Source organism: Mytilus edulis, chromosome 1 (assembly GCF_963676685.1).
Source record: "Mytilus edulis chromosome 1, xbMytEdul2.2, whole genome shotgun sequence".
In the NCBI taxonomy this organism is placed as follows: Eukaryota; Metazoa; Mollusca; class Bivalvia; order Mytilida; family Mytilidae; genus Mytilus; species Mytilus edulis.
In genome coordinates this window covers 106756283-106783726 of record NC_092344.1, presented here as the reverse complement: position 1 = coordinate 106783726, position 27444 = coordinate 106756283, and the positions used below count along the sequence as shown (strand labels likewise).

At 31.8% G+C, this 27444-nt stretch overlaps 1 protein-coding gene across 6 annotated transcripts; it reads left to right on the top strand.

Annotated features, from left to right (window-relative positions):
- Window positions 1-1010: 1010 nt before the first annotated feature.
- Window positions 1011-26738, top strand: LOC139517205 (serine/threonine-protein kinase PLK1-like). 6 transcript variants are annotated; one of them, XR_011663112.1, is made up of 13 exons: window positions 1011-1187; window positions 2175-2641; window positions 8779-8886; window positions 13216-13332; window positions 14300-14517; window positions 14773-14868; window positions 15111-15386; window positions 19470-19590; window positions 20000-20195; window positions 20386-20548; window positions 23923-24172; window positions 24631-25749; window positions 25842-26738. XR_011663112.1 is itself a non-coding variant. In XM_071307954.1 (12 exons), the coding sequence occupies exons 2-12, from the start codon at window positions 2426-2428 to the stop codon at window positions 24838-24840; spliced, it is 1971 nt and encodes a 656-aa protein (XP_071164055.1). In that variant the 5' UTR covers window positions 1016-1187; window positions 2175-2425; the 3' UTR covers window positions 24841-26738. The 6 variants fall into 6 exon arrangements, 3 of the variants coding, with proteins under 3 accessions (XP_071164055.1, XP_071164044.1, XP_071164033.1); XR_011663109.1 differs by lacking the exon at window positions 1011-1187 and adding an exon at window positions 1770-1835; XR_011663108.1 differs by lacking the exon at window positions 1011-1187 and adding an exon at window positions 1787-1991.
- Window positions 26739-27444: the final 706 nt, after the last annotated feature.

The window sequence follows — 27444 nt, the reverse complement described above, 5'->3', positions numbered from 1 at the left end:
TTCACAGAGCACCTTTGCGGATAACACTGAATATCATTCCTATGACATATATAATGCCAGTCAATCTAAGTAAAATATAGATATATTCTGGTTTATTTATCCTCATATGACGAGCACACATGTTCCGATATATTTGATTTTTAAACAGATTGAATTCCAGTGTAATTATTTTGGAAGGCATTTATTTGTATCTGTATGTATGCGTATCTTATGCATGTGTATCATTATGAATGTGTATCTTTTAAAAATGAGATGCTGATGACGGATCTTTGTTTGTCTTTCATTCCACCTCCAGATGTGTTTTTGTATTTTTGGTCTACTGTCTATAGTTATTGTGTGCCATCATCACCATCATTCATATACGGTTACAACAACCCTCAGCAACAACCCTCCATACATATTACAGTCTTTAGATTCCAGTTTGCTTATCTTTGAAAGTAGGAACTAATATACCAACACGATGATTTAGTATTATTCTTAAAGAGTTCTTGAATAATTATTTGGATTACAACATTTTTAATGTAGTAAATAGGGTTACCGTAAGTCAAAAGGTCACAATTTATAAACGCTTGGAGGCAACAACAACAAACATAAAATGTAAGGCTAAATATACTGCTGATGTAACAAAGTCTTGAAATGTAACTGTGTTTTTTTTTTCTGATGAGAAAGAAATGATTCAGTTAAAAACATATGGCAGCGGCTGTTCCGCGCAGTGTAGAACCTCTTGATGACGAATTTTTCAAATCTGTCGTAAAGAAAACCACAAACTTTGATGATTTAATTCAATTTATTTACTTTTTATGTATTTAAAATACATATATACATCGAGTGATTAATTTTGAAAGTATGTCAACTTTTTAATCGTGGGAATTGGTTTTTAATCTGGAATAGAAAATGTTAAATAGCGTGACAAACTAGAAAATGCATTAATCCTTCGTCTTTCAAATCTCTTTCTAATAACTTTTTTCTTATATGTGCCAAGTGATATCATAATTATGTCTTGAGAAAATAATTCATATAAACTGTGTGCACCGTGGGTGTGTATATTAAATAGATTAGCAGAAAGAAAAAAAATCACTTCACAATTCTATGTTATATCGTTCTTTAAGTCAGTGTTTTTAAGATATGAAATTATTACCATCTGTTTTAGAATCATTTCTTTTTTTCTTTGGATAAAAGTTGAACGGGTAAGTGTGATCTTGTAACAGCACAAAATTTGATTAAAAACATTTAAATTTATTATTGATTTTGTGATTATTGAAATATTATTCATACGATAAAGAAGATAAAATCTCAAATGAAAATCACATAACAATGTATTTTACATTTGTAAATTGTACCGGTAACATTTTGTAACGAAGTACCAAGGAATTAAAAAGAATGAAAATACTTCAATGTTCATTCTTATGAAGTTTCGGTTTTAAAAGAATTTAAAATATGTAAAACGCGTTTTTATCACAAAAAGTAGGTCTCCATTGACCTGAAAGATTGCAGTATGTATATTTTTTTAACAAATGACATAAGTTTCTATATAGATAGGTAATTTTCGATTATTTGTGTTATTTTTACCTGATAATTTTTTGTCATGAATATTCAATATTTGATTCAATACTTGATAACAATTGTTTTAGACATCATTGACATCTTTTATGTATAGAAATGTCCAATCATAACATACGTAAACAAACCATGTTATTATTACTTATGATATTTGACAATTACATTTGTATAATTAGTAATAAATATAGGTATATGCAAGTCGAGTAGGCGGAGCTTACACACAGGTAAACGTATTGTTAGACAAGCCTTCCAAATGGGTGACATCACATTTACAGGTATTGAACACAAATCCACCGTCAGCTGACTTCAACAAAAGTTCTCATTTTAAAACTCTGACAATGAAAAGGAAATACTGGTTTGAACATTGAGTTAATTTTGTGTACCTGTATTACTTTAGATTCTCAATCATAAACTCCGTAGGAAAGTTACAGGTAAGACAAATATTGAGATCAATTGAAGTTATCGATACACATAATATATCTGGTGTGTATTCCACCGACACGTTGTTGGGAGAGATTTCAGTAGTAAATGTTGTTATCTCCTAATGTAAAAATAGGAAGCTATTTCCTGTGCTTCCAACGAGGCAGTACTGATAACGATGTCATTTTTTTCAGGTTCACTTTGGCAGTAAATTAACAAAAGACGTGAGTAAATCATACAGACTCTCAGTATATGTTCAAAACATTTCACGGATTATTATACGGACCTACAAATGTTGTGACGGAAGACTTCTTTGTTTGTCAACATCCGTTCGGCCTTCCTGTATTCATTTATTATTAAAATTATCACGTATGAAATATTTATTATCTTCTGAAGAAAGACAAGACGTATATTACTCGAAGGAAAGTTATACAAAACGAGACCAATGTCAGTGGATGTCCTACCCCCGAATACGGGACACAATATTAATTCATACCCTGTGACAGTGAACGATACAAGACCTCGCCACATTGACAGTCGGGCTAGGAGAAAGTTAGCAGACCCTAACAATAGGATAAATATGGTCCATTTTGATCCGAACTACATCATCTATGATTCAACTACAGACACTACGTACCTCAGAGGAAGACTTCTTGGGAAGGTAGGTAGTGTTTATGATACATGTCAATATAGAGTAAAAGAAATGAAGGAAGAAGGTTGAACAAGCATGATTAAAAATCTAGTTTTATCCTAACATGGGAGATAATATCAAATTAAAAATATATATTTCAGAATGGCTGGATTTTGGTTCATAAATGACCAGGTTCGCTCAAAATTGACCAATTCCCCTTTTAAAGAATTCTGGCTCTAAATGCAAGTCGTTGAAAGCTTAAAAATTTAAGTAAAAGTAGTTTTACCTATGTTGAATTACCATTATTATATTATACCAAGGAGGTTATAACCTATAACCTCATAACCTCATAACCTCCTTGATTTTACAAAAACCTTTATCTAAACATATATGGCTATATTTATACTCTTTAGACCCCCACCGATGTTGAAATCAATAGAAAACTTCCTTTTGAACCCCTCATATTGATGGGGTAAACATAGACATACATAACAGAGAGTTCAAATGGAACTCTTGCAAAACTGGGTTTATCTAATGATAGACATGATGAAATTCAGACTTTTGGTTGAAGTTTAATTTATGACTTTATACTGAGTTCAGTGTTTTTTTAATGTTACCTAATGTGATATTTCTAAAGACGTGTATATTGCACCCTGTAAAATATATCTGTGTTACATAACAGAAAACACATATACCTACGGCAGTACGATTGATTAACATCGATCATTGTGTGTCAGACAGGTGTCCGCTAGGTCTCCATGGGTTCTCATAAGGGGTTACTTAGCAAAGCATGGGTTGCTGGGCTTTTCAATACGAAAGACTCCTTAGGGAAATGTATAAATACTTTAGTATCTTTACTTGTGAAAAAGAAAAAAGCAAACTACCTCTTATTCTATTTTTTGTTTGTTCTTCCTAAAGATACTGAATACCGAATAGTTATTTTAAAATTTACTGTGAAACTGAAAGGAGGTTGTGGGATGCAACAAATGGAAAGTTTCCTACATGTACATGTCTCCACATATGTTTTAAAGGAAATGTTTGTAAATATTATGTACGTAATGATTTTTCATTTTTTACAAATTTTACATGTCTCGGTTGGAAACCTGTGTTGTACTTTCAGACGTATTACAAAAAATTATGTAGTTTTATAAAGGTTATGCAATACTTTTTGGACTGGTTTCTAACTTCTTGGTTAGTTTTATCAGTCATATAATACAGTATTATATGTCTCTGGTTTTATTGACTATAATATTACATACACACATTTAATAGGTTCGAAAAAGTCTGAAAATGATAAATCAGATATATATGTTCTTATTCAATTATAGTAATTTTAATTTTAGGATTCAGGGTGTTTAATTTGACTAGTAAACAGATTTTTAAAGAGATCATTTATCCCCATGGGATCCACACCTTTCCATGCTATAGAAAAACATGTCATTGCGTTATCCCTAATTTTAACACATTATTTCATTTTTCCTGAGGGTTATTGTAAACATAAATTGTCTGAAGGTGAAATGTTTTTCTTTGTAATGAAGTAATTATTGACATTGAATCAAGATGTCTACCTTTTTTACCTGTCTTTTCACCATGCCGTTAATCTAATTACCTGAACAAGAACCTTATAGCACCTTCAAAGACAACAATGACCCAAAAGATAATACTGTTATTATTATATACATTAGAATAGTAATCTTCCAAACCAATACGTCCATCAGGTATGTGTTGGTCTGTACAGATGTAACCAAACCAATACGTTCATCAGGTATGTGTTGGCCTGTACAGATTTAACCAAACCAATACGTCCATCAGGTATGTCTTGGCCTGTACAGATTTAACCAAACCAATACGTCCATCAGGTATGTGTTGGCCTGTACAGATTTAACCAAACCAATACGTCCATCAGGTATGTGTTGGCCTGTACAGATTTAACCAAACCAATACGTCCATCAGGTATGTCTTGGCCTGTACAGATTTAACCAAACCAATACGTCCATCAGGTATGTGTTGGCCTGTACAGATTTAAGGTGGCTTTTTGGTCCGAATTAAAGTACATTCTAGCTTATTAGTGATTTGCATATTTGGATAGATTATACTGGTGCATGTGTCCAAAATAATTTATGCTCTTAGATTAATTCTACCGTATGGTTAATTTTGATTAAGAATTTCACATAACTGAATGTTATTTTGGGGGCAAGATTTTACAGAAAGTGGACCGGTAACTATTTAGTTATTGACCATATGGATTATGCATTCCTACAGAATTAAAATAAAAAGTTAATATACAATGTGAGCCATGTAGGAAATATGTGGTATTTAAACATTTGAAGAGTTTTGTAAACCATTTAATTCCATCTATATTATCCCTATAAAATAATCACTTGGACAAACCACCTCCAAAGATAAGTTGTCAATGTAACCGGGGTATGTCAGTCTAATCGATACAGGATATCCATTCAAAATTCTGACTCATTCACTAAAATTTAAATTAAATACAGGTCAAGAACCCATTGGATTTTTTTATCCAATAACCTACTTTGACGGCAGATATTGCTGGGCGTATTTACTATTTTTACCATTTCCGATCTTTTATTACAATTTTCTCACATTTGATATTCAGAATTATTGAAAGTGGCCTTTCTCTTATTGTATAACAACATATTCAGGTGTTACACAAAGAAAGGAGAAAAGTGAAAACATTTGATTTGTAAAAAGATTTCAAACCACAAACGACAAACTTCGTTGATGACAGATGTATAAATCCGTCCACAAAATATAATTAAGATATACCCCCAAATAAGTTGACAGAGTTCACTGGTTCCATCCAAAGCATCGTCGAGATGTATTGTTCTTGTGAAACGAAGGAGTTAGACAATATACTAATGTGAAGCGGTAGGGTTGTCACGGTGGTGTCGGGTTCCTTCTGAAGGACAACATGACTAATCGAACATTCCTTAACTTGGTGCTGACAATAGGGAGGTCTAAAATCGCACGTTAGAGAGAACAATGTTCATCAAGTATTGAAAAATTACCTCTTATTTATGTTTACATACCAAAAAATTAAATATGTCTTTTAAACTACGTCGGTGTTCGCCAAAACCAATACACATGTAATTAACTCCGTCTATTTCTCTTGATATTCATCAGTAAATTGTCCAACAAGAACCAAATAAATTATTTTGATTACTAGTTTTAAATTTCTTAGATGAAAAGTTTGATTTTGAACGATTGCGTGCTATTGCAATAATATATATTTTGTGAAACTTTATTCCACAAAAAGACTTATAAGTAAACTCAAGGTTTTGAGGACAACACTAGTTTATTTAGTGACAGTTGATTGTTTAAGCATCTCAGGTTAAATCTTGCTTCTTGATTGAATATTAAAATATTTAAAAAGTTAACTATGTATTTTCACTTAAAGAGATCTGCAAGCTCATCGTTTTTTTATTACTCCTCATCACCAGCATCTTCGCTAGCCAAGGGTTACGATCCACTCCCGCTCTCAGCGGGAGTGGATCGTAACCCTTGGCTAGCGAAGATGCATCACCAGTGACTATAAAGATGAATAAAATACTTTACTTAGTGGAGATTTCTTTGATTATCTGTTATCAACTTCTGGATTCTCTGATTTTATGGCAGAGTGAGAAAGCGATGATAAAAATTATCTCGAATATCGAACGAGACCTAAGAGGCTTCTGATAACAGATTGTTTATTTTAACTTTCCAAATTCAGTGTAACTATCAGAATTAATGCATAAATTCGATTCATTGAGATAAATGCGACGATCGTCTTTATCTGAAAGTCCTTTCTTATATTAAGCAATCTTACATGTTGATTGTATCCTAAAGGGTACTCGAACTTTTCTTCAATTTTATAAATGCTGATCGCACAATGTTATCAAACAGAGACGTACGCAGCTTAGATTAAGAAATTGGACACATTTAAACTAATATATGAACATCATTGCTTATTAGGGGGATTAATGCTTGATAATCGGAACAAATGACTTCTCTAACCGTTTTATCAATTCCATATACTGTCCATATTAGAAACCTAATGCAATGATTACTTGGGCCTTTTAAAGCATATTGTACAATTTTAGCACATACAACATCGTCATAACATTTCTGGAATGTTAACTGTGAAAATTAATTAAGAAATAATTAATATTTTGTTCGACTTAACCGTCTTTGTCCTGGGGCCTGCTTTCAGTTTTGGCTTTCAATAAGTTGTTTAAAAGGTTGATAGATTAAGGGAATTAAAGTAAAACACAATTTAATCGTGTTATTTTCGCAGACGATTCCTTTGTTCATACCTGAAACACGTGTTTTTCTTAAATATTTTGAATACTTAATTATACAAATTATATGGAATTTCTTTAAATGGCTAGTGTTGAAGGATATTCTGTCAAAAAACATTTTTCGACATGCTAGTTTCGCACAGGAAAGGCATACATTTTATACACAATTAAAACAGTTAGTACTATAGCCCGAAATTTACCAGTGGGAATGTTTGATAATTTATTACAAAAGTATTTGGTTTTTATGTAAAATATGTAAATTATGTTGGTAAAAATTCTGTCAAGTGGTAAGAATGTAGTATACATACATGTACAACCTATTCAAGACAAAAAGTATAGTTAAGTTTTCGTTGAAATCCCAATAAAACATTTAAAAAATGAATCCAAAGATTATCTAAAGAATATGCTTTAGCTAACTTTTTGAAGTCAATGAATTAATCTCAATACCCAGAGAAGGGCCTCACCATTCATTTGTTGGTACTTGTTGGTATTTGCAGTCGAGCACATTTCCCGCTGCTACTTAAATCGTATCATATAAAATGTCGAGATTGAGTTAATCTTATTGAATTGTGAGTACGGTAGCTCGTCAATACATTGTATTGCTAACTAATAAAAGATTATTAAAAATGACTGTAGAATCTGTAATTTTGATTCGTTGAAGTACGAGGTTATGTTCTTGTTTCGTTTTATCTTTATGTTTCACACACATACAGTTATCTTTTATCATTTACGTTAGAGTTATCAACCATCTTATCATAATTCAGGAAAAACTAGGTCAAAATCTAAAAAAAAAACATGTGTTTTGAGAATTATATAGAAGAGTATGCACCACAGGATTCTGTTTCGAATTTCTTTGTCTGTAATAAGGTTGTTTGTGGGAAAATTTTCATTCATAAAATAAGTCGCACAAAATAACAATAATAAACTAAGAAAAGATTTATGTTGGAAGAACACAGGATGTAATATCAGTAGTTTTGAGCTACACTAAAATGTCTTTAAAATTGTAATTTGGTATACCATTATAAAATAATACAGGTTTAAAAAATAGGCTATAGATAAAATGGCGAACTTTAGCGTGTAAGTCTTAAGCGCTGTCCATGTTTTTTTTTCAAACTACTAGCTGAGCTGATTATTCTACACAAATCAAAGTTCACTATGTTATGATTAATAATATTATTTCTTATGAAATTCAGTATATCTTGCCAATAAAAATGCCACTAAATATGAATGTTTACACTCCCTTAAACACATCGATTAACTTCAAATAATCTTGAAAAATAATCTTGAGAAAGAAGTATACATGTATAATCGGATGGTGTTACTAGACAAATTATTGTTTTTTTATGTGTCTGGGTAGCTGAACTATGATTTCTGGACTATATATTTTAATGCTTTGTACATACATTTAGTCCTTTGATCATAAACCATTAGTACATCTACTACTTATAACATGCATTCAAACATGACAACAATGTCTGATGGCTAATTGTTAAAGTACAAGATTTTTGATCTAATCTTAAAGTAATCACATTTCTTACTTTAATTATACAAATTACACAAAAAGTGCATTGGTTACGGCAGATTTGAACGATGTCTTTTGATAACGGTAAATTTAGATACATAATGAAAGGGTATTTCAAGAAATGGTGCAAATTTTAAGTACGAAACTGAAAACAACAGTACATTCTGAATTTGATACTAGTGTTTTGCATGCCAGTTTAATGGGCAACTAACTAAGTAGCTACACTGAACTATTTGTATTACCAACAAATAATGATTTATGAAAATATTGAATATGTATGAATTATGCCTCTAAATAATATTTTTGTTTCTGTTTATTTTATATCTTTTTATTTTAACTTTCAGGGTGGTTTTGCTCGCTGTTACGAACTTTTAGACTTAAACAGCAATAAAATATATGCAGGGAAAATAATAGCCAAAACTAGAATAGCTAAACCTCATCAAAGACAAAAGGTAGGTACCAACAAACTTCAGTATTAAATCGATTATGGCACCGGAAATCCCAGCTTTGATACGCTACAATGTTCTCACACTTAAGAAGAAACATTGTGGATTATAAACCAAATTTGAAAAAAAATACTTTTTATCGTTGAATTGAGGTAGAACTTTGTCACCATTCAAATACTGTTTAAGTAGAAATACGTCAGTCGATAATTGCGGTCAGATAGATTCGAGAAGTGATAGGAAAAATAGATATGACAGGGACACAAATGTACATCAGGTATAAAAAGAAGTATTCAGCAAAAAATCTCGTTTTCTTGTAAAATTTTATCAGCTGCATGTTTCAGTGATATAATCAACAAAACATGATATGTTATTTTCCCAGACCTACTTTTTACCATCTGTTTACATGAAAGTTCTTTAGATGACACAGATGTGGCCTTGTCTCTGTATACATGTAGGTAATAGATACCTGTACCAGGATAATTAACTGATTTCATTGACTATACACGTTAATAATATATACAACAATAATAAGAACCTGCACATGTGTAAAGATCAGATCAAACAGAGTTATTGATAAAGGTAAAAGATAGGTATTTTAGGTATGTAGGTATTTCTTCCGTCAGGTAAACCCCATAGTCTTTGTTCCTATTGTCAAGTAATACACAAACCCCCTCATTAAAGCATGCCTTTACATGCAATGTATTAAAAATAGTCTGTACTCATTGAGAAAATAGTCAGACAAAGGCAGTTAAAATTTCAGCTTAGTCGAGTGTTTTTTGTTTGATATGTAGATGTGTGATTTATCTATTTATTTGAAATACTTATCAACATATCATTAAAATATATTGACCCAAAGTGGTATGACAAACTTAATGTGAGGTCGAGGCGATAAATTCTTTATTCTTTGTGGAGTTCAGACTTCTATGTTCTTTGTTCATGTTGTCAAAGCTAACGCAGCATGCTATGAACGCATTCTTTAAGTGCTTTTATATTCGTCTAAAGCCCAGAAGCCTTGATTTGTCAACTGTATTATCCATTAAATTTTAATTTGTCAGCTGAAACTATAACAGTGATTTGTAAATTGTTTTGATATCAAAAGTTTGCCGTTCATCAATGATCATCAATAACCATATTTTCACACTCTATTTTGAGTCAGGAACCTGGGGTTGTCAGTGGGTTTTTTGGGGGGGTTGTATCTTATGTTTGTGTTTTGGAGGAATTATTGTTTATGTCATAATTTCATAAAATATTAAATTTAATGACAAATTGTCTAGACGTTGGGCGATTTACAACCGATACAACCGAATGAAATAGATATGAAGTCCTTTGGGAGACTATGTTGACCTAGATGTCTATTTGTTGGGTTGCTGCCTTATTTATATCTCCGTCATCACTTTATACTCGTAGTTTAAGTAAACACACAATTTGTTTGACAGTCCTCAAACATTTATTTTGCAGTTCTAAAGTATTCGAGCGAACAAGGAAACAAAAACTTAAAAATGTAGAATTGATTTCCGTTAAAATACCTTAAGGACTATTCTTATTTGCTCTGTCCTATATACAATAGTCATGTAGCAGTTGAATGCTTTTACGTAAAAACACATACTTCTGAATTGTTGAAAAATTGAAAATGTATGATTAAATATAGGTTAAAACTGTTGTACAATATATACATAATGCCAGTATGTATTTTCGCTGATCCATAGATCAAATCATTTGAGTTAACTACTGTTTCTTTTTTCCATATAGTTTACAGTTTTGATAAAAATACATAGTGCATTAGTTTGATCAATATTTAAACGTGTCAATTCAGTGTACTAGAAGGATAGGTTGCCCATGACCCAATTCCTGAATAGAACAAGAGTCTAATCCTTCCCTTTCCATCACACTGAATGGTGCCTTGAACATCAACAGTTTGATGGTAATGTGATGAATCTTCTGCCCTCTGTGATCCTGATATGTCTTTTTACTTCTTCTCATCCTTGTAATATATTCATCTACTCAAACCACATTACATTGGGACTGTTTTTCCCGATGTAGTCCAGAGCCCATGCGTGACACCTTGTAGGGATAGGTAACATGAGAGGTGATAAAACATTTACAAATTTGTCATATTAATACATAGACGACCCACAACAGATGTGCTTCAATTTTTTACGCTTCAATCTAAGCTAGAAATTTATAGATTTTCCTTTTGTTGTATGTTTATTATTTCTGAAGATATGGATTCACATAAAATCTCATTACGAATAAATATTTGTGGTAGAATATTCATAAATGTATTAAAATATAATCATATTATACATTAAATGAATACAAGTCGATACTGCACTTTTCTACAAGGTCAACTAAAAAAAAGTGTCTGGCTTGCAGACGACAAAACGATTATACTCTCCCCTAAATCAGTTTGCTGTCATCTCTTTTTCATTTTAAGTCTGTTCATTTATTTTTTTTTATAGTAAAAACAATAGTGAAGCTATGTCGATTAAAATGGCGTTTCAAATACCGTTAATTTAGTTAAATGCAATTTTTGCAAATTGAAAATTTCCTTGAGATTGATGTTTTTCTTGTCGTGTTCAGTATGATTAGTATGTTCGTTTAAGATAAAATAGTCATATATGGACTTCTCATGATAAAAACAAAAAGACGGGGGTTCTCGATTTGGCTCACCAACCCCTTTTTAAAGGAAACAAATGAACTGTAAACAGAAACCACAACTTCCCCCTTTGAATAACGTAAGAAAATGTATAAAACATGATAACAAATACATTAACCTGTTATATTATACTTATAAAATAATGTTTATGCATGACGTTAACAAAATATGCACTGAAGAAGAACCGTGGGAACTTATCAAATTGTCAAACATATTTAATACACTTTCTTTGACTTAAACCTATTAGTACAAACCTCTTCATTAAAATCAACAAAATTTGTCACCAGTTTAAATGGACATTTAAATATTAACCAAGTAACGGAGCCACCTTTTTTGGTTGTTTGGCAGTTTATTTCTTTGTTCATTTAGCATATCTCTTATTTCATCGAGTACGTTATAAATAATTGTATTTCCTATTGATGGGATTTTCAATGAATTTTGGATCCATGGCCTCGAGAGGAGGCGTTAATTTTGACCAATTAAGTCAAATGACATGTATGACTTAAAACGACAAGACTTTAGTTACAGATGATATTGTAACGTAACAAATGTTAGAAATTTGATAAATTATTTATTGTCTTTTAATGAAAGAAGGAAACTCGTGTTATATTTTGTTAATATCAGTTCAGTTATTGTTGAATACCTTGCGCATTAAAACATAATAACTGTCATATTTTTTTTTAAATATTACTGGGTGTTATATGTTGTTTATGTCTCTAGTTACGCATTTCTTTTGATTTACTGCATCAAAATTATCATAATTGAATAAAAACAATTATAAGTGTAAAGCAATACATCAATTATATCTATATATTTATAACTATATACAAACAAAGAAAAATATCCGATTTCTATTGAATAGCTAAGCATTTATATGTCAGCCAATACCGAAGAAAAAACCCACAGAAAAACCCATTTATAAAGTGTTATTAACGGGAAAAACAATTGTTACCTGGTAAACCTGGCTCGTAATTGTTACCTGGTAAACCTGGCTCGTAATTGTTACAGTAGCTGTAATTTAACCAGGCGAAAGCCAGTAATGAAATCTAAACTAGAGAATGATTAAATTCTGCTTATCACTGCTATCATTTCCTGAACCAATTTTATTTTTGGTAGTGTTAGACGTATTATTTTCCTATAAGGATCAAATTAATTACATAGAATGTTTGAACATTTATTGGGTAGCTGTCTGATCAGATAACTATCAGCTTTCTTTCCCTCTCGGAAAGTAATAAGAACCCGATGGTAATTATGTCTTGCCTTCGATGAAAGAATGGTTAACACGTCCTTCCCTGAGGTGATCGTGAAACAAATGTTGCTTTTATAGACAGGAGGGGTACCCAGCAGAAAATTGCATTAATTTCACAAAATACATTTCAAAGTCACGTAGTCAAATGATTTTCAAATTCATGGTTTTATGTGCAATATAAAAACATATCTTCGAAGTGACTTTATCCATTGTCATATTCATTTTGTATTTAGTATTTATCCGACTGTTAAATTTTATACTAATGAAATATCTGATCTTATCCCATCTTTATTCATTTGATATGTATACTTCACTTCTAGTGCACTTTGGGCTTTTTATAAGTCATTGTGCATGTAACTGAAAGAAAAAAGAAAACAAAACATTTTATTTTTGTGTACATTTACCTTATTTTTCACATGATTTTTTACAGATCGTTAGAGAGGTAGAACTTCACAGGGACCTCAAACACAAACATGTTGTAGAATTCCATAGTTATTTTGAAGACGATGAAAATGTTTATATTGTATTGGAAAACTGTCCACGAAAGGTGAGATTTGTATTTTCCTTTTGTCAACAAAATGACAAGCTTGTACAGAAATATTGGAAACTTCACAAATGTCCTTAGTTTGAACTTGCTGACATTACTGTTGTACTGGTGAGCGATCATATAGCTTGGTGCTTACAGCTGATTAATGGTTCTATTGTCTTCATAAAGTTGATAGACCCGATGTACATTTGCGAAGACTAATCTTTTACATATTTGTACCGAATCTATTTAGTTGTTAGGATAATAAATCCATCTACAGAGATATACCTATACAGATAAAATAATTGGTATGATTAAATCTGAATAAAGACGATATTTAGTCATCATGTTTGAAATCTTTATAGTTATTGCCCTTTAAAAAAATTGAGTGGATCTGACTGAGCATAGATTAAAAGCCTAAAACGTTCGGATGAAGTACCCCTGTTCAATGGTCATAAGATGACAGGTGAAAGACCATTAAATCGGATTTCAATACATTAAATGGTTAAATCTTTTTTGAAGTAAATTGATCAAGTTTAAAGTATATGAGATATTATACAATAAACGTTTGTTTCCGTGACCTTTGTTTTGTTGTTTATGTGAGAATAATGACGGCTACCAAACTGAGAACGCCATCAAACAAATTGTGAATCAGTAAAAACCACCTGATTTCACACATACAATGGTGGAAAACTTATTACTTCTGTTCCGGCTGTATTCAAATGACTATTATTAATTATTTATAATGTAACTGTTTTCAAATAACCTAATATGTTAAAATATGCAATTGATAATTTATTTCCCATTAACCAAAAATCGTATGTGTTTCTATGGTATATAAGGAATGACGGTAGTGTACGAGTGTAGCAGTCAACACAAATATTCAATAAAGACAACCATAAAATGTTTTAACGAATAGAAGAAATAAACCATATTAAATTGAATTTAAATGAATAAAACGTTAAAAATAAACTTATTTTATTTTCAGTCTCTTGTCCATATGCTAAAACAACGGAAAGTTTTAACAGAACCCGAAGTTAGATGCCATTTAAAGCAGTTAGTCGAAGCTGTAAAATATGTACATAATCAGAACATTATCCATCGTGACTTAAAGCTTGGTAACATGTTATTGAATGATCACATGGAATTAAAGATCGCTGATTTTGGTCTGGCTACTAGGATTGGATACGAAGGAGAAAAGAAAATGTACGTTTATACCAGTAGAACTAACTTAAAAATGTCAATGGTATCCATTACAATGGATAAAGTTTCATACTGAATCGCTTTAAGTAATATCATTCAATGATCTTGTTGTTGTTTGGGAAATATCAATAACTTGGTTTTCAGTGGTTTCAAATGTCATTCTTCACTTTGAACTTTTAAGAAATTTAAAATTTGTAATTGGGGACTTTCAAACAAAGTTTAAAAAAATCTTATCTAAATGTTGTTTTATGCCTACAGGACTGTCTGTGGTACGCCCAATTATATCGCCCCGGAAGTACTTCAAAAGAGAGGTCACAGCTTTGAAGCAGACGTTTGGGCTTTAGGCTGTGTCACGTAAGTGTTAAAGATGCACTTTTATACAATATATATATATTTTTTTATTACATTATTTATTATATAGAAACAGCAAAACTTAAACTGCCTTTATTTTATATTAAAATATCAACTTTTGTAAAGTTTAATGATGTTATAATGCTACTTAAGTTATATCTTTCAAACATAACCAGCTTTTTTTTTAAAACACTTTTAAGTTTAATTTAACAATGGCTAGTAAACGAAATGATCTCGTTTTACAGGTATGCACTTCTTCTTGGTCGGCCGCCATTTGAAACCAGTACATTAAAGGAAACTTACGTCCGTATAACCAGCAACAATTATTCTATTCCACAAACAGTGTCTCAAGGTGCCAAATCTTTCATCCAAAAATGTCTCCGTCATGATCCTGACCAACGTCCTACAGTAGAGGAATTACTCTCAGATGATTTCTTTACTTCCGGTTTCATGCCAAAATCTTTGCCATCAACATGCTGTACAAATGCACCAAAATTTCCAGTTTATGCCAGACTCCCAAGGTACGTGGATGAGTTCAATTCATTTTGTAGTAAAGATATTTAAGTAAGAGACAACCACATAGTTGTAAAGCTTTGATACAAAGATCTTCATATATACAGTTATTTCATTAAAACATGTGAATAACGTCTTTTATGTAGTATTCCTTTAAAGTAAGCAGTTCATGTTAATACTAAATTCCGTATGGCCTTTGTGAGTGGTCTCAGTTAAACTTCAATACATATAATGTCATATGTATTTTTTTTTATATATTCTAATATTCAGTTGCGGTCTATCTTGAACATCGGACCGCAGAAATGACGATTATACAAGTGTTTGTGTGTTGTTGGTAGTTTTTTTTTTTTTTTTTGGGGGGGGGGGGGGGTTGCTTAACCAGCAGTTTTATTCGAAACTGTATGGACTAATTGTCAAATCGAGTGGATCGTTTGAAGCGAGATTTACAGAATTGTACCTTGCAGTTTTGTTCTTATCGACGTTTTTCAACATATACATATGTTTACTATTATCTGTAAAGTTTTTACATTCTCCAATTTGAATTTCAGGGCTATTAAATTTAAAATTGAGGTAAAGCGATTGTATCCGACTTACGTTTGTGATATTATATGGAATGTATTATACAAACAAATTACATGTATACAAGAACAAACAACTAACGATATATGATTATTAATATGATAAATATTTGATATTTGTATATATACTTAGTATAAACCAGTTTATCCATAGAAGCTATATTTAAAGTATTTAATTGATTTTATTTTGACCTGGTCATAATTCAATATTCGTAATTTTTTACCTGACTATTTTTGAAATAAAAAGTTGCGTCAGTTGTAGAATTGGCCATATGTTACCGTTAACTTTAAATATCTTACTCAAGATTGATGTATACACGTGATCAGATCGTTGGGGAAAATGTCTATAAGAGATGCATTAATACTACAAGAAGCTTATTTCCTGGTGGAACAACTAAGTTCAGGTTCACGTTTCTTCGTTGATTTTTAAGGCTTTCGTGTGTCTTTTTTTACCATTATTCTTTAATTCATGCCTTCGGGGTGTCCTCTTTTTATGCCCGCGTCACACTGTCCCGTTTTCTATATACGATGGACACCCGAATGCGAAAATTGTAAGTTCGTACGAAGTTGGTCCCGATCTCGTTAAAATACCAAAAAGTGACCGAAGAAAGTACGATGAATAACGAAGTCTATACGATGGTGCCGAAATTATATACGATAGCAAAAGATAGACATTCGAAGGTTAACCGAAGACGGGTATTTAAGCTTCATATTTCAGCCGAAGCCTACACGATGGATCACGAAGGCTACACGATGGATTACGAAGGCTACACGATGGATTACGAAGTCTACACGATGGATTACGATGATGGCGCGATGGCCATACGATGTCTAAAAGATACGAACAGAATTTCGACAACATATCGTTTCTGTACAAGTCTGCCATGCATGGCGGGAAATCGATCTTTTTGTCTAATTCTTATAAAACTTAGGTTTATTATCCCCTCGCCTACTACATGTAAGTTGCGTGTATATAAAATTGTTATTGACACTCTAGACCCAAAATGCTCAAAACTTGGTATGGTGTTACTCGTTAAGAATATCTTACGCGCTATTGACTTTAAAGTTCAAAGGTCGAGGTCACAGTGGCAGTTGTAATACAAGGCAATATCACCCTTGTGGACACTCTAAAACCAATATGCTTCAAAAGATTTTAACTACATTTGGTATATTGTTCCTCCTTGTAATGATCTGACATTTTTTACGTTCAAGGCCAAAGGTACGTTCAAGGCCAAAGGTCAAGGTCATGCAGATGGACTTGTTTTTTCTCCTTGAAATAGCATAATACACAGGAATTGGTTGCTCATTTTTTTACCTGCTGGTTCTAAAGACAATATTAAAGGTATTTCCAGTTACTGAATGTTTTGGTTGATTTCTAGAAAAATAGTTTATGTATCAAATATGCATATTCAATTTACCATTTTCTGCATGTGTATATACAAATATAGTGTCCATATTTGTCCCCAATATGTTACATACGAGGGGATGCCACGCTCGGCATTGCCTTGTTTGAACTGTAAAATGTGTGCACCAGTCTGAATAATCACCCATAATTATGCCCATGTTTACTGATCTATCTTAAAGGTAAGGTAATGGGTTCGTTGATCCCTTTTACTCAAAAAGAGCTCTTTCCAGGAGAATATCATAATAATATAGACAAAAGGAAGGATGTGGGGAAAGCAACAAATGCGGCAAAATATGACATATAGAAAACAAAATGGTTATGGAGTAAACATTCATGTGACAACAACTCAGACTATACATAAAAAAAAATCAGAATAATGAAGAAAAAGTTGGTTTCCCTATATATGTGTACCTGCAGTGTTAGTGTACGAGGCGCGTTTATGATTTTCATTATGTTACTTGATATGGAAAATTGACAAAAAATAATATTTTATTTGTAAAAGTAAATCCTGAACCTGTAATAGCTGCTCTTCTTGTTCCATTTGAATTAATAGAAACAACGCTGTCGCCTTTCTTGTTCTCATAGAATCATATGATATAAGCTCTATGTTTTGTGAACGTCTTTCTTAACTGTCATATTAGACTGACCAGTGCATATCGCGCATGGCACTTTAAATGTATTTTAACGCGAAAATTAACTTACATTTAGCTGGATTTATTGCCGTCGTAGTTCCATCTTGTCGCCGTCGTACTTTTATTCGATGGCAACACGACGGGATTACGAGGTCTTCACGAAGTCGTGTTGCCATCGTAAGAACTTCGGGTATCTTCGTGATTCATTCGTGTAGACATCGTAATGTCAAAACTGCCCGAAGGAAACGATGGAAACACGAATGCAGTACGATGTGCAAAGATGCATTCCCGGTGACATTACGATAGTGAGGATGGTGATACGAACTCAATACGAACCCTCAACATCGGACGCACCTTCGGGGATTTTTTAACATGTTAAAAAATTTAGAACCCTTCCCGAAGTTGTTCCCGAAGGCTAGAAAAAGTGGCCGATGGTTCTACGATGGTTAAAGATGGCACTACAAATAGCCCGATCTGGATACGATCAGTCCCGATTTTGAAAATTTCCATTATCGTGTTGCCATCGGCGTAAAAATCGGGACAGTGTGACGCGGGCATAAGTCTGAACACACGTTTCAAGTCAAACGTCATGAACAAAATAACCTTAAGACGACAAAAAATTAGACTGTATTTAATATGATTTGGATCATAATCAAAATAAATCGTGATTTTAGTTTTGTCTCAAATTAATTTTTCATTCTATTTGTAACATTAACATCCTATTATGAACATAAATTGTAAATGTAATAAGCTACAACACAAGAAAGAAAGCCAACAGGACTCATTCTTACTGACGACAAGGCTAAATATAAAGCTATATTTTACTTAAAACTTAATATGGAACCACACCTATAGCCCGTCTTATGTACAATGAATGTATAATCAGATTATTGGGTGTAACATATGTAAACGTCTATGAACTCTAAATACAAAGTAAATCTCCGAACTTTACACGGGCTTACTGTGTCCAGATTAATCCTATATAAGTAATATATACCATTTAAATAGTCTTTATTGTGCAATTAAAATTTATCGCAGTGTTTGAAGTAGATGTTCAAACACTTTGAGTTTTGAATATTTACGCAGACTTTTGATTACACAATACATTTCAATGTATTAAAAATTGTTTTAAGCTTAGTTCCCATTTTACGTTTCTTATATTCGTATATTGTTTTTCGTCCTTCGCTTTCATAACCTTTCTTAAAAGAGAATTTCATACGGTGATTTTACTGTTTGTTTCGCATTAAACACATTCTCTGAAGATAAACTATTTTAGTATTGTAGATGACGTTTTTATTTTCAAAACGAAACCACAAATAGTATTAATTCCAATAAAGTTGACTATGATTCCGAAAGATATACGAAGCCTGAAAGGTCTTATTAAAAACAAATATTAATCCCTTTAACTCCTTTTAGCGCTTCAGATTTACGATTTTATGAAGTGTTATTTTCATTGATAACATCTTCCTATTTCAGACCAAAGTCATACGCTGTGTCTGACTCTAAACAAGACCAAGTAGACAGAATAACATCATCAATGCGAAAAATAGAAATCCAACCGAAACAAGACCATCTCAAACCTGACAAAGTTGTTGATGTAAGTAACAAAATGTTCAATAAACACAGCTTTTTAAAAAGCAATATTCCATTTCATTCTGTTCTAGTGACAGTTCATCACCATAAAGGCAGCATAAGCTTTTACCAATCCTTTGTTTTACTCCTATAGTTGATGTGTTTCCATCGGGTTTGGATTGTAACCCGAATATGTTTTTTTCTCAATCGATTTATGACTTTTGAACACCGGTATACTTCTGTTGCCTCAATTTATTTTACCAATGAAATACCATATTAAAGATGTTTTGGTTTTTTAATGACATTTTCAAGATCTCTAAATACAGAAATCCCTTTAGAAATTTAATCAAATTAATAAAGAAAATAAATGATAAAACAATAAATAGATGATGCTTAACTATTTTTCTGAAAACAAGTAATGATTTGTTTTATAGGTTGTGCGAATGACATCTCCGGCTGCTTTTCCTGCAATCAAATCCCCCATTAGAGAATTAGAAAGGTCGGATTCTCCTCCGTACTCTAGAGGTACATCAGAGTCTCCTCCATACTCCAGAGGTACATCACCTAAGCCAAGATGTGCTTCCACTTTACTTGATGTACTCAATACATGTTTAGAACATATGCCTAAAGGTAAATATTTAATCTATTTTTTACAGTTAACCCTTGAATACAGTTCTGTTATTTAATAGTAAGGTTATATATAATTGATTGAGGATTACATAATAACCGTGGATACAAGAAACCTTAATACTAATACATGCTCTTATATTTTTAGTTTGCATTTTTATTTTCTTTATATAAGATTGTTTATTTTTTTCAGATACAAGCTTTAATCCTATGCCTTTGAACGACCCAACTGTTGTCTGGGTAACGAAATGGGTGGATTATTCCAATAAATATGGTTTTGGATTCCAGTTGTCTAATGATGTGATGGGTGTTCTATTTAATGACACCTCTAGAATAGTTATGTCTCCGGATGGGAGGTATGTTTTTATGTTGACATTCAACTCAGTTACTGAGATAGATATTTGGTCGATGCCACTGTTGGTGGAGTTTATATTCCCCGAGGGTATCACCCGCCCAGAAGTCAGCACTTCTGTGTTGCCATTAATTATTATTGGTATGGTCATAATTATTATTTAACTGCTTACAAAACTCTGAATTTTTTGAAATACTAAGACGTTTTACCTCAGGAATAGATTACCTCAGGTTAATTGGCCAAACTTTTAGGAATTTTCGGTCCTCAATGATCTTCAACTTCGTACTTTTATTTATCTGTTATACATTTTTTTTATTCGAGCGTCACAGATGAGTCTTTTGTAGGCGAAACACGCATCTGGTGCGTGTACAAACTTTAATTCCTGGTATCTATGACGACTTTATTTACCCAATGTAAATTACATTTCAAATATTTAAAAAGAAAAACACTATTTAGTTGAAACTGGGAAGCTAAATATCAAAGTATTTAACACTTTATAGCAATCGTCAAAGTCTTCATTCAATGAGATATAAAAAGAAGCAATATTTTTCAACTTTTTATATTTTTGAAATATTAATTAAACTGACGTTTTAAATGTTCGATGGATGCCCTTTCATTCCCTTACACCTTACTAATTTGTGTTATTATTAGTCTTTTCCTGACGTGGATAACAGTTATAGTGATAGGATTTGGTCGGACTTCTTTCACAATTGTGTTCTGTCTCTGATCTATTACTTTATATTTATACATGTTTATATTGATGTGATAATGTTGTTATTCTTCCATTGAGATGTACCTTTATTTTCAAACATTAGATAACAAAAATACTGTAGTCCAAGGAAAAATTAAAACGGAAGGTCCCTTAACAAATGGTAAAATGTACACATCGAACACATCAAACAAATGGAAAACAACAGTCATATTCCTGGCTTATTACTGGAATTTCCTTATGTAGAAAATAGTGTAAGGGTCTTCTCTAAATGAATATATTGCTATTCTTACGTTGTTTTAAATTCTGTAGTAACGTGAATGAAATTATTAAACTTATGCATGTGTATGTAAAAAAAAACTAAACTTTTTCTGCAAGTTCTTTAACATTTATTACGAATCCATAGTATGCAGTCGACAAACATTAGTGATTGTTGATCGAAAAAATTAGCTGCTAATTATCAGATGGGTTTTGATGATGAAGTATAAATAATCAACACATAATCATGGAACATTTGAAAACTATGTGAAATTATTAGTATCGTGTGTACCATGTACACGTGTTTTATAGTAAAGTTAGCTATGCAGGTATATGCATGTAAAACAAATTCAACTTTATTTTCTGCCCAGTGCAGTTGCCGCCGAAGACTCCTGTAGATGAGATTTTCATAGGGGTCAAATGAGGGTATTCCTGGGTAAACGTTTTTAATTTCTCAGATCTGTATAGTTGTATAGTTGTGAATTTTGTAATTATTTGTTTCGTTTTGTTTTGTTTTGACTTGTTTTGTTGTTTTGTTTTGTTGGTTTTGTTTTGTTTTGTTTTGTTGGTTTTGTTTTGTTTTGTTTTGTTGGTTTTGTTTTATTTCTTCACTTGACTTTTCAAAAATATGATTTTGAGATTTTAGTCAGAGAAGTTTAGTTTGATTGTCTTGATAAAGTAACATTTATAACTGTACATATTGTAGTAGTACATATTGGTATATGTTTTATGCATTTGATGATACTAGGAGTATGTAGTAGGAGTACAATTTAATATTATAACTGCTTCGAATGAGAGAATAAGCTGCCTTACGTTTATCTGTCAGCCGGCTTTCCCCGCTTCGAATGAGGTCACCCGTCTCATCCAATTTCGTCTGCAAGTCAGGAATATGACAGTTCTTGTCCATTCGTTTTTGATGCGTTTTGTTATTTGACTTTGCCATGTGATTATGGACTTTCCGAATTGATTTTCCTCTAAGTTCAGTATTTTTGTGATTTTACTTTTTACCACGTGGTCCATTTTCAGAAGCATCGCTCACCACTTCCTGTTTCCTGCATTTTAAAACGGGGACTTCAAAAATAGGATTAAAGTCGTCTACGAATTTAATTTAATATGACTAAGTTTTAAACATGTACATATTGTTGTTGCCTGTTGTACAGGTTGCTAAAAGGAATTTAAAATAAAAGTTGATAAAATATGTGCGTATGAAAATATTAGTGTAAGGGAATAATTAGGACCAATCAATACGTTGCCTTTTGAATTAAGTTATTGATATTCGATATATTTTACTTTCTGATCTATTTTATTCATCTTTATATATTTTTACTGGGGTTACTAGACAAAGACATTTTGAATTAAAATGGGCGTCACAAAAGGTGTCACGAATGACAATTCAATATATTACACCTATTTTATCTGGATTGATCGGAATCACCTCAGGTAAACTGTATTGTATGTCCTATCTCTTGGTGATAAATTGTATAATCAAGTGATTGTGTATAACATTGATATAACTATATCACCTGAACAAGATCAATAAATCGGTCTACAGTCTGCTAATCAGCTGATGAAAACTTTAAGTGTACCTGAGGAGATTTTTGTTTATTTCTTTTATTCAAGATCTCAAGCGTGTTTCCTTTTTGTTTAGCTAATGATTAATACTAAACGATGTTCGGGGCGATAAGATTATATATTAATGAAATTTTGACGCAACGGGACACTTTAATTTACCGAGGATTAACCAACCTTCAGACCACCTGAAAAATTTGTAATACCTTCTAAATATAGTCTTACAAACTTTATGAGATAGTCCAACATTGTAGATACCAAACCTTCAAAGAAATATATATTTTAAAACGCTAGTGTTAAGCCATTAAACTAAGCTGTACGAAACACTAATTTCGTAATTAAATATCAATCAAATGAAGGGAAACCTTAGCACCATTAAGCAATGCTTTACTTGGATGAACTTCACAATCTACTTGTGAAAATTAATATATTCTGGGTACCATAAAATGCAGTGTAATGAATTTTGCTCATATATGAATACTTTTAAAAAATGTCTTAAAAATTAAAAAAGACAAAAATATGACGATTTGAAGACCAACAATAGGTTTGTTAAAGTAGACATCAAATCTGAAATCAAGAGAACGATGCACAGACATGACAAACCAAACAAAACAGACGTACCAAAAGAATAGACATTGGAATACAAAAACCGACACATGAAAGAAAACAGCATCTATGCCAATATTTGAGATTTGGATTTGAAAATTTCATTTTTATTATCCTTTTCTTCTACGCTACCTCGTGAAATAGAACTATAATATTCTTATTGTGCACTTAACCCTCTGTATTTGATACTATAGGTAGTTCTATCGAAAATTAATTACATTTTCATTCATTTACAGAGCCGTACAGTATTATGATATAACAGGAAAGCTATCCACATTTACAATAGAATGTGTTCCCGAGGAATTAGAGAAAAAGACAACGTTATTATTGTATTTTGCCCGATATATGGATGAACATTTAATACAGGGTGGTAACGTGGAACTTTCCAAAGACTCAGATGACATGTGGTATGCTCATACGTATCTCAAAAAGTGGTTCAGAACGAACAAGGCTATTGTGTTGTATCTAAGTGACGGAACATTACAGGTAAACATCAAATATTGTGGTTTGACCAAATCTTCATTGAGTCATACAAGTGACAAATTACAACGTCACTTGAAATAAAACGTATCAAATAGCAACTTGCCAAAGGCAATAAAATTTAAAAGTTTTGAAAGAATAATAATGTTATATTGTAAAATTTATCTCAATAACAAAAAATGACGAAGGCAGATTATGACAAAAAATCTATACACTAGTCAATAATGATTTATTATTTAAATTAAACTACAAAAACAAAAATATTCAACGGAGCTGTGTCCTTCAACGATTGTTCTGTGTTAAGTGTTTTATATAAGAAAAGAAACTTCAAACACTTAATAAATTTGAAGTAAACAAGTACTTCATACTGTAAAATTATATGTCTGTATCTAAAAAGACATGACTTCATGAAGTATAATGTGTGTTACTATGGCAGAAAATTTTACCTTATGTTTTCATTTCAGGTGAATTTCTTTGATGACCACACAAAGATCATTATGAGTTATGTGAAGAATGACTATTATGTGACCTATATTGACCAAGATAGAAATGCTAATACATATTGTATGGTCCACTTGATTCAGGACGGATGTAAACATGATATAATAGAAAGGATGGTCTTTGCTAAATCTATGTTGAAAAATCTTGTGGACATCGAAGGGGCAGATATCTGACACCCTTAACTATCACTCACTGTCTTTCGAAAATATAATGCAGTTAGTTAAAAAAAACAATTAATATCACATATCTGATATTGCATTAATTAAATTAATGTCATTCGTCAAGTACCCATTTTGATTTAATGGACCTCTACAAGTCCTGGTGCCTTGGTTGAATTGTCAAATGTCCTACTTTCAAATGGATAGACACTTATGACTGTTTTGAAAACGTTTTATCTTTCGATTTATTTACAAGGCTTATATATTTGACCTCACTGTCTTGTTATCTCTGCCATTTGTCTTTCGTATGCAATATATTTCAAATCAATCATGAGACAGGAAAGAGGCAAATAGTGAACAAGCATAATCAAAATATTTTCGTCGAAGAGAGAGTATAACTAGTCGCTAGATGGCGTATTTATATCATGTGATGAAGACAATATAACTGCCATTCATGTTGACTGTTTGTTTATAAATATCATCAGGAGCACTGCCAAAAGAGGCCATTGTGATAGACGTTCATTTTCAGGCATAATAAGGGACCATGATTTGGGACCAAAATCATTTTCATCAAATTTGGTATAGATGTGAATCATTGCTTTTAACATTTTGTATTCATATTTTGCTTTCACGCTTGTACAAGCTCCTGTAATTCCAATTCACCCTTAACAATGTGGTTCCCATCAGATATATGCTTTTATTTAAATGGTACCTATGGAACTTTTGAGGAAAATGTGTCTCTAATTACGAACCGTCCGATTCGGAACAGGTGCTTTTATTATTTGATCTCGAAGTCGACAAGACAAAACAGTATGCTCCAATGGCATGTTAAAATATTAAATCTAGTCCAGTTTTATGCCATTACGAGTTAAGAGTTACAGAACATACTTTCGTGCAAGGTTAAGAAAATTATAATTTTTTCTAGTAATTATATCTTCAAAAGGTTTGTAAAAATTTCAAACAACAGAAAATGTATAAAAGTTTTCGTATAAACAAACAATGAAATACAATTGAAGTATATAAAATAAATGATCTTTCTATGAGATAATGAAATTGAAAATTTGAAGTTGAAAATGCTTATGAAATAAGTTCTTCATTTCTGTGTTTGTTTTCTGTAACCCATGTTAAAGTGGTGCCAATTTTCATCAAGTGCTTTGTAAATAATTTATTTTTTACAGATAAAGAGAGGTTGCTCTTTAATCATTTTTTATTATTATTTTGCATGTTGATGTTAATGATCTCAAGAGTTATTAAATGACAAATAAGTTATAGAAAATGGAATGCAATGTCGTTTTCATTTATTGCAGAATTGTAAATTTGCATTTTACTTGTGAATACTGCATTTAGTTATATAAAGAATGTATGGTGTGGATGTATGTAGGAGATTTTTGACTCCATATTGGAAACAGTTTGTTAGATTGGCCATGTCAATGTTTAATGTTAATTCACAAACTTTATAAAACACTGAATATATGCGTGGCATATGTGATTGTCATGTTCACCGAATTCATTTTATTTATGAAAAAGGAAATTGCATGGAATGTATTAAAAATTTCAAACTGGCCAAGGAAGGTGTATTTCTGAACAATTTTTACAATTTGCTTATTTCTTTTTATCATACTCACCAATCTAACAAACTGTGATGTTGTAATGAAAACCTTATGGTTAAAGTTTACGATTATGAAAGAAACGGTATTTTCATACTAACATTAAATATAACATTGACATTAGCTCAACAAATTTTGTTGTTGTAACAATTAATTTTTGAGTAGACTTGTTGTTAAACAATTTCTGTGATATACACACTGACGACCAACACCAGCCTTGTTGTTCTTATTTGTATAAATGGTTTGAATGATTGAATGATTTTGATTGTGAAAGGCAATTTTTTTTCAATAAATAATTGAATAAAACTGACTGCAGTTATTGTGTTATCTATAGAAGAGATTATATTTTGTCATCTTTAACCTTCTTAATTTATAATAAGATCTATGCTATAAACTCAACTCACCCAAAAATCTCCCCTCACTTTTGTCGCCAATAATAATTGTCACCCTACAATCTCCTCATGTTTGTGCCAGTAATAATTCGACAATCTTCTCTCGCTTTTAAGCCAGTAATGATCCCTGTCCATCTCCCCTCGCTTTTGGTTCCAGAAATGATTTGTTATCCAACATGGACGGTAGTGAGCAGTTCCTGGTTCATGTGTTTCCTTCGGTTTCATTTTGTAACCTGGATTTGTTTTGCCTTCGTATTTTTTTTTAAAAGTATACCACCACGCAAAATTCCCTGTATAGGATCTACTTCTGTTCCGTTGTTTACCTCTGATAATTCATGTTTTATTTTGTAACCCGGATATGGTCCTCGCTTAATTGATTGATGACTTGGACATCAACAGTTTCGTCAATTTACACCGCCACTAGAATCTCTAGTTTCACAGAATATCTTTTGCTAAGTTTTAATGCTTGTTGAATTGGTATCGACAATTTGGGAACACGTCTCTTGAAACTTTCACCGATCCGGCAATACCTCTTTCTTACAAGAACACCTTATAAATGTTATCAAATAGAGTAGAGAAAGATCTTGTTCTGCATTTATTATTGAAATTTCAAAGAAACT

Coding starts and splice junctions, on each gene's coding strand:
- LOC139517205 (XM_071307954.1), top strand. CDS start 2,426: ATGTCAGTGGATGTCCTACCCCCGAATACGGGACACAATATTAATTCA. Junction 8,887..13,215: donor AACCTCATCAAAGACAAAAG/GTAGGTACCAAC, acceptor GATTTTTTACAG/ATCGTTAGAGAGGTAGAACT. Junction 14,869..15,110: donor TGGGCTTTAGGCTGTGTCAC/GTAAGTGTTAAA, acceptor CTCGTTTTACAG/GTATGCACTTCTTCTTGGTC.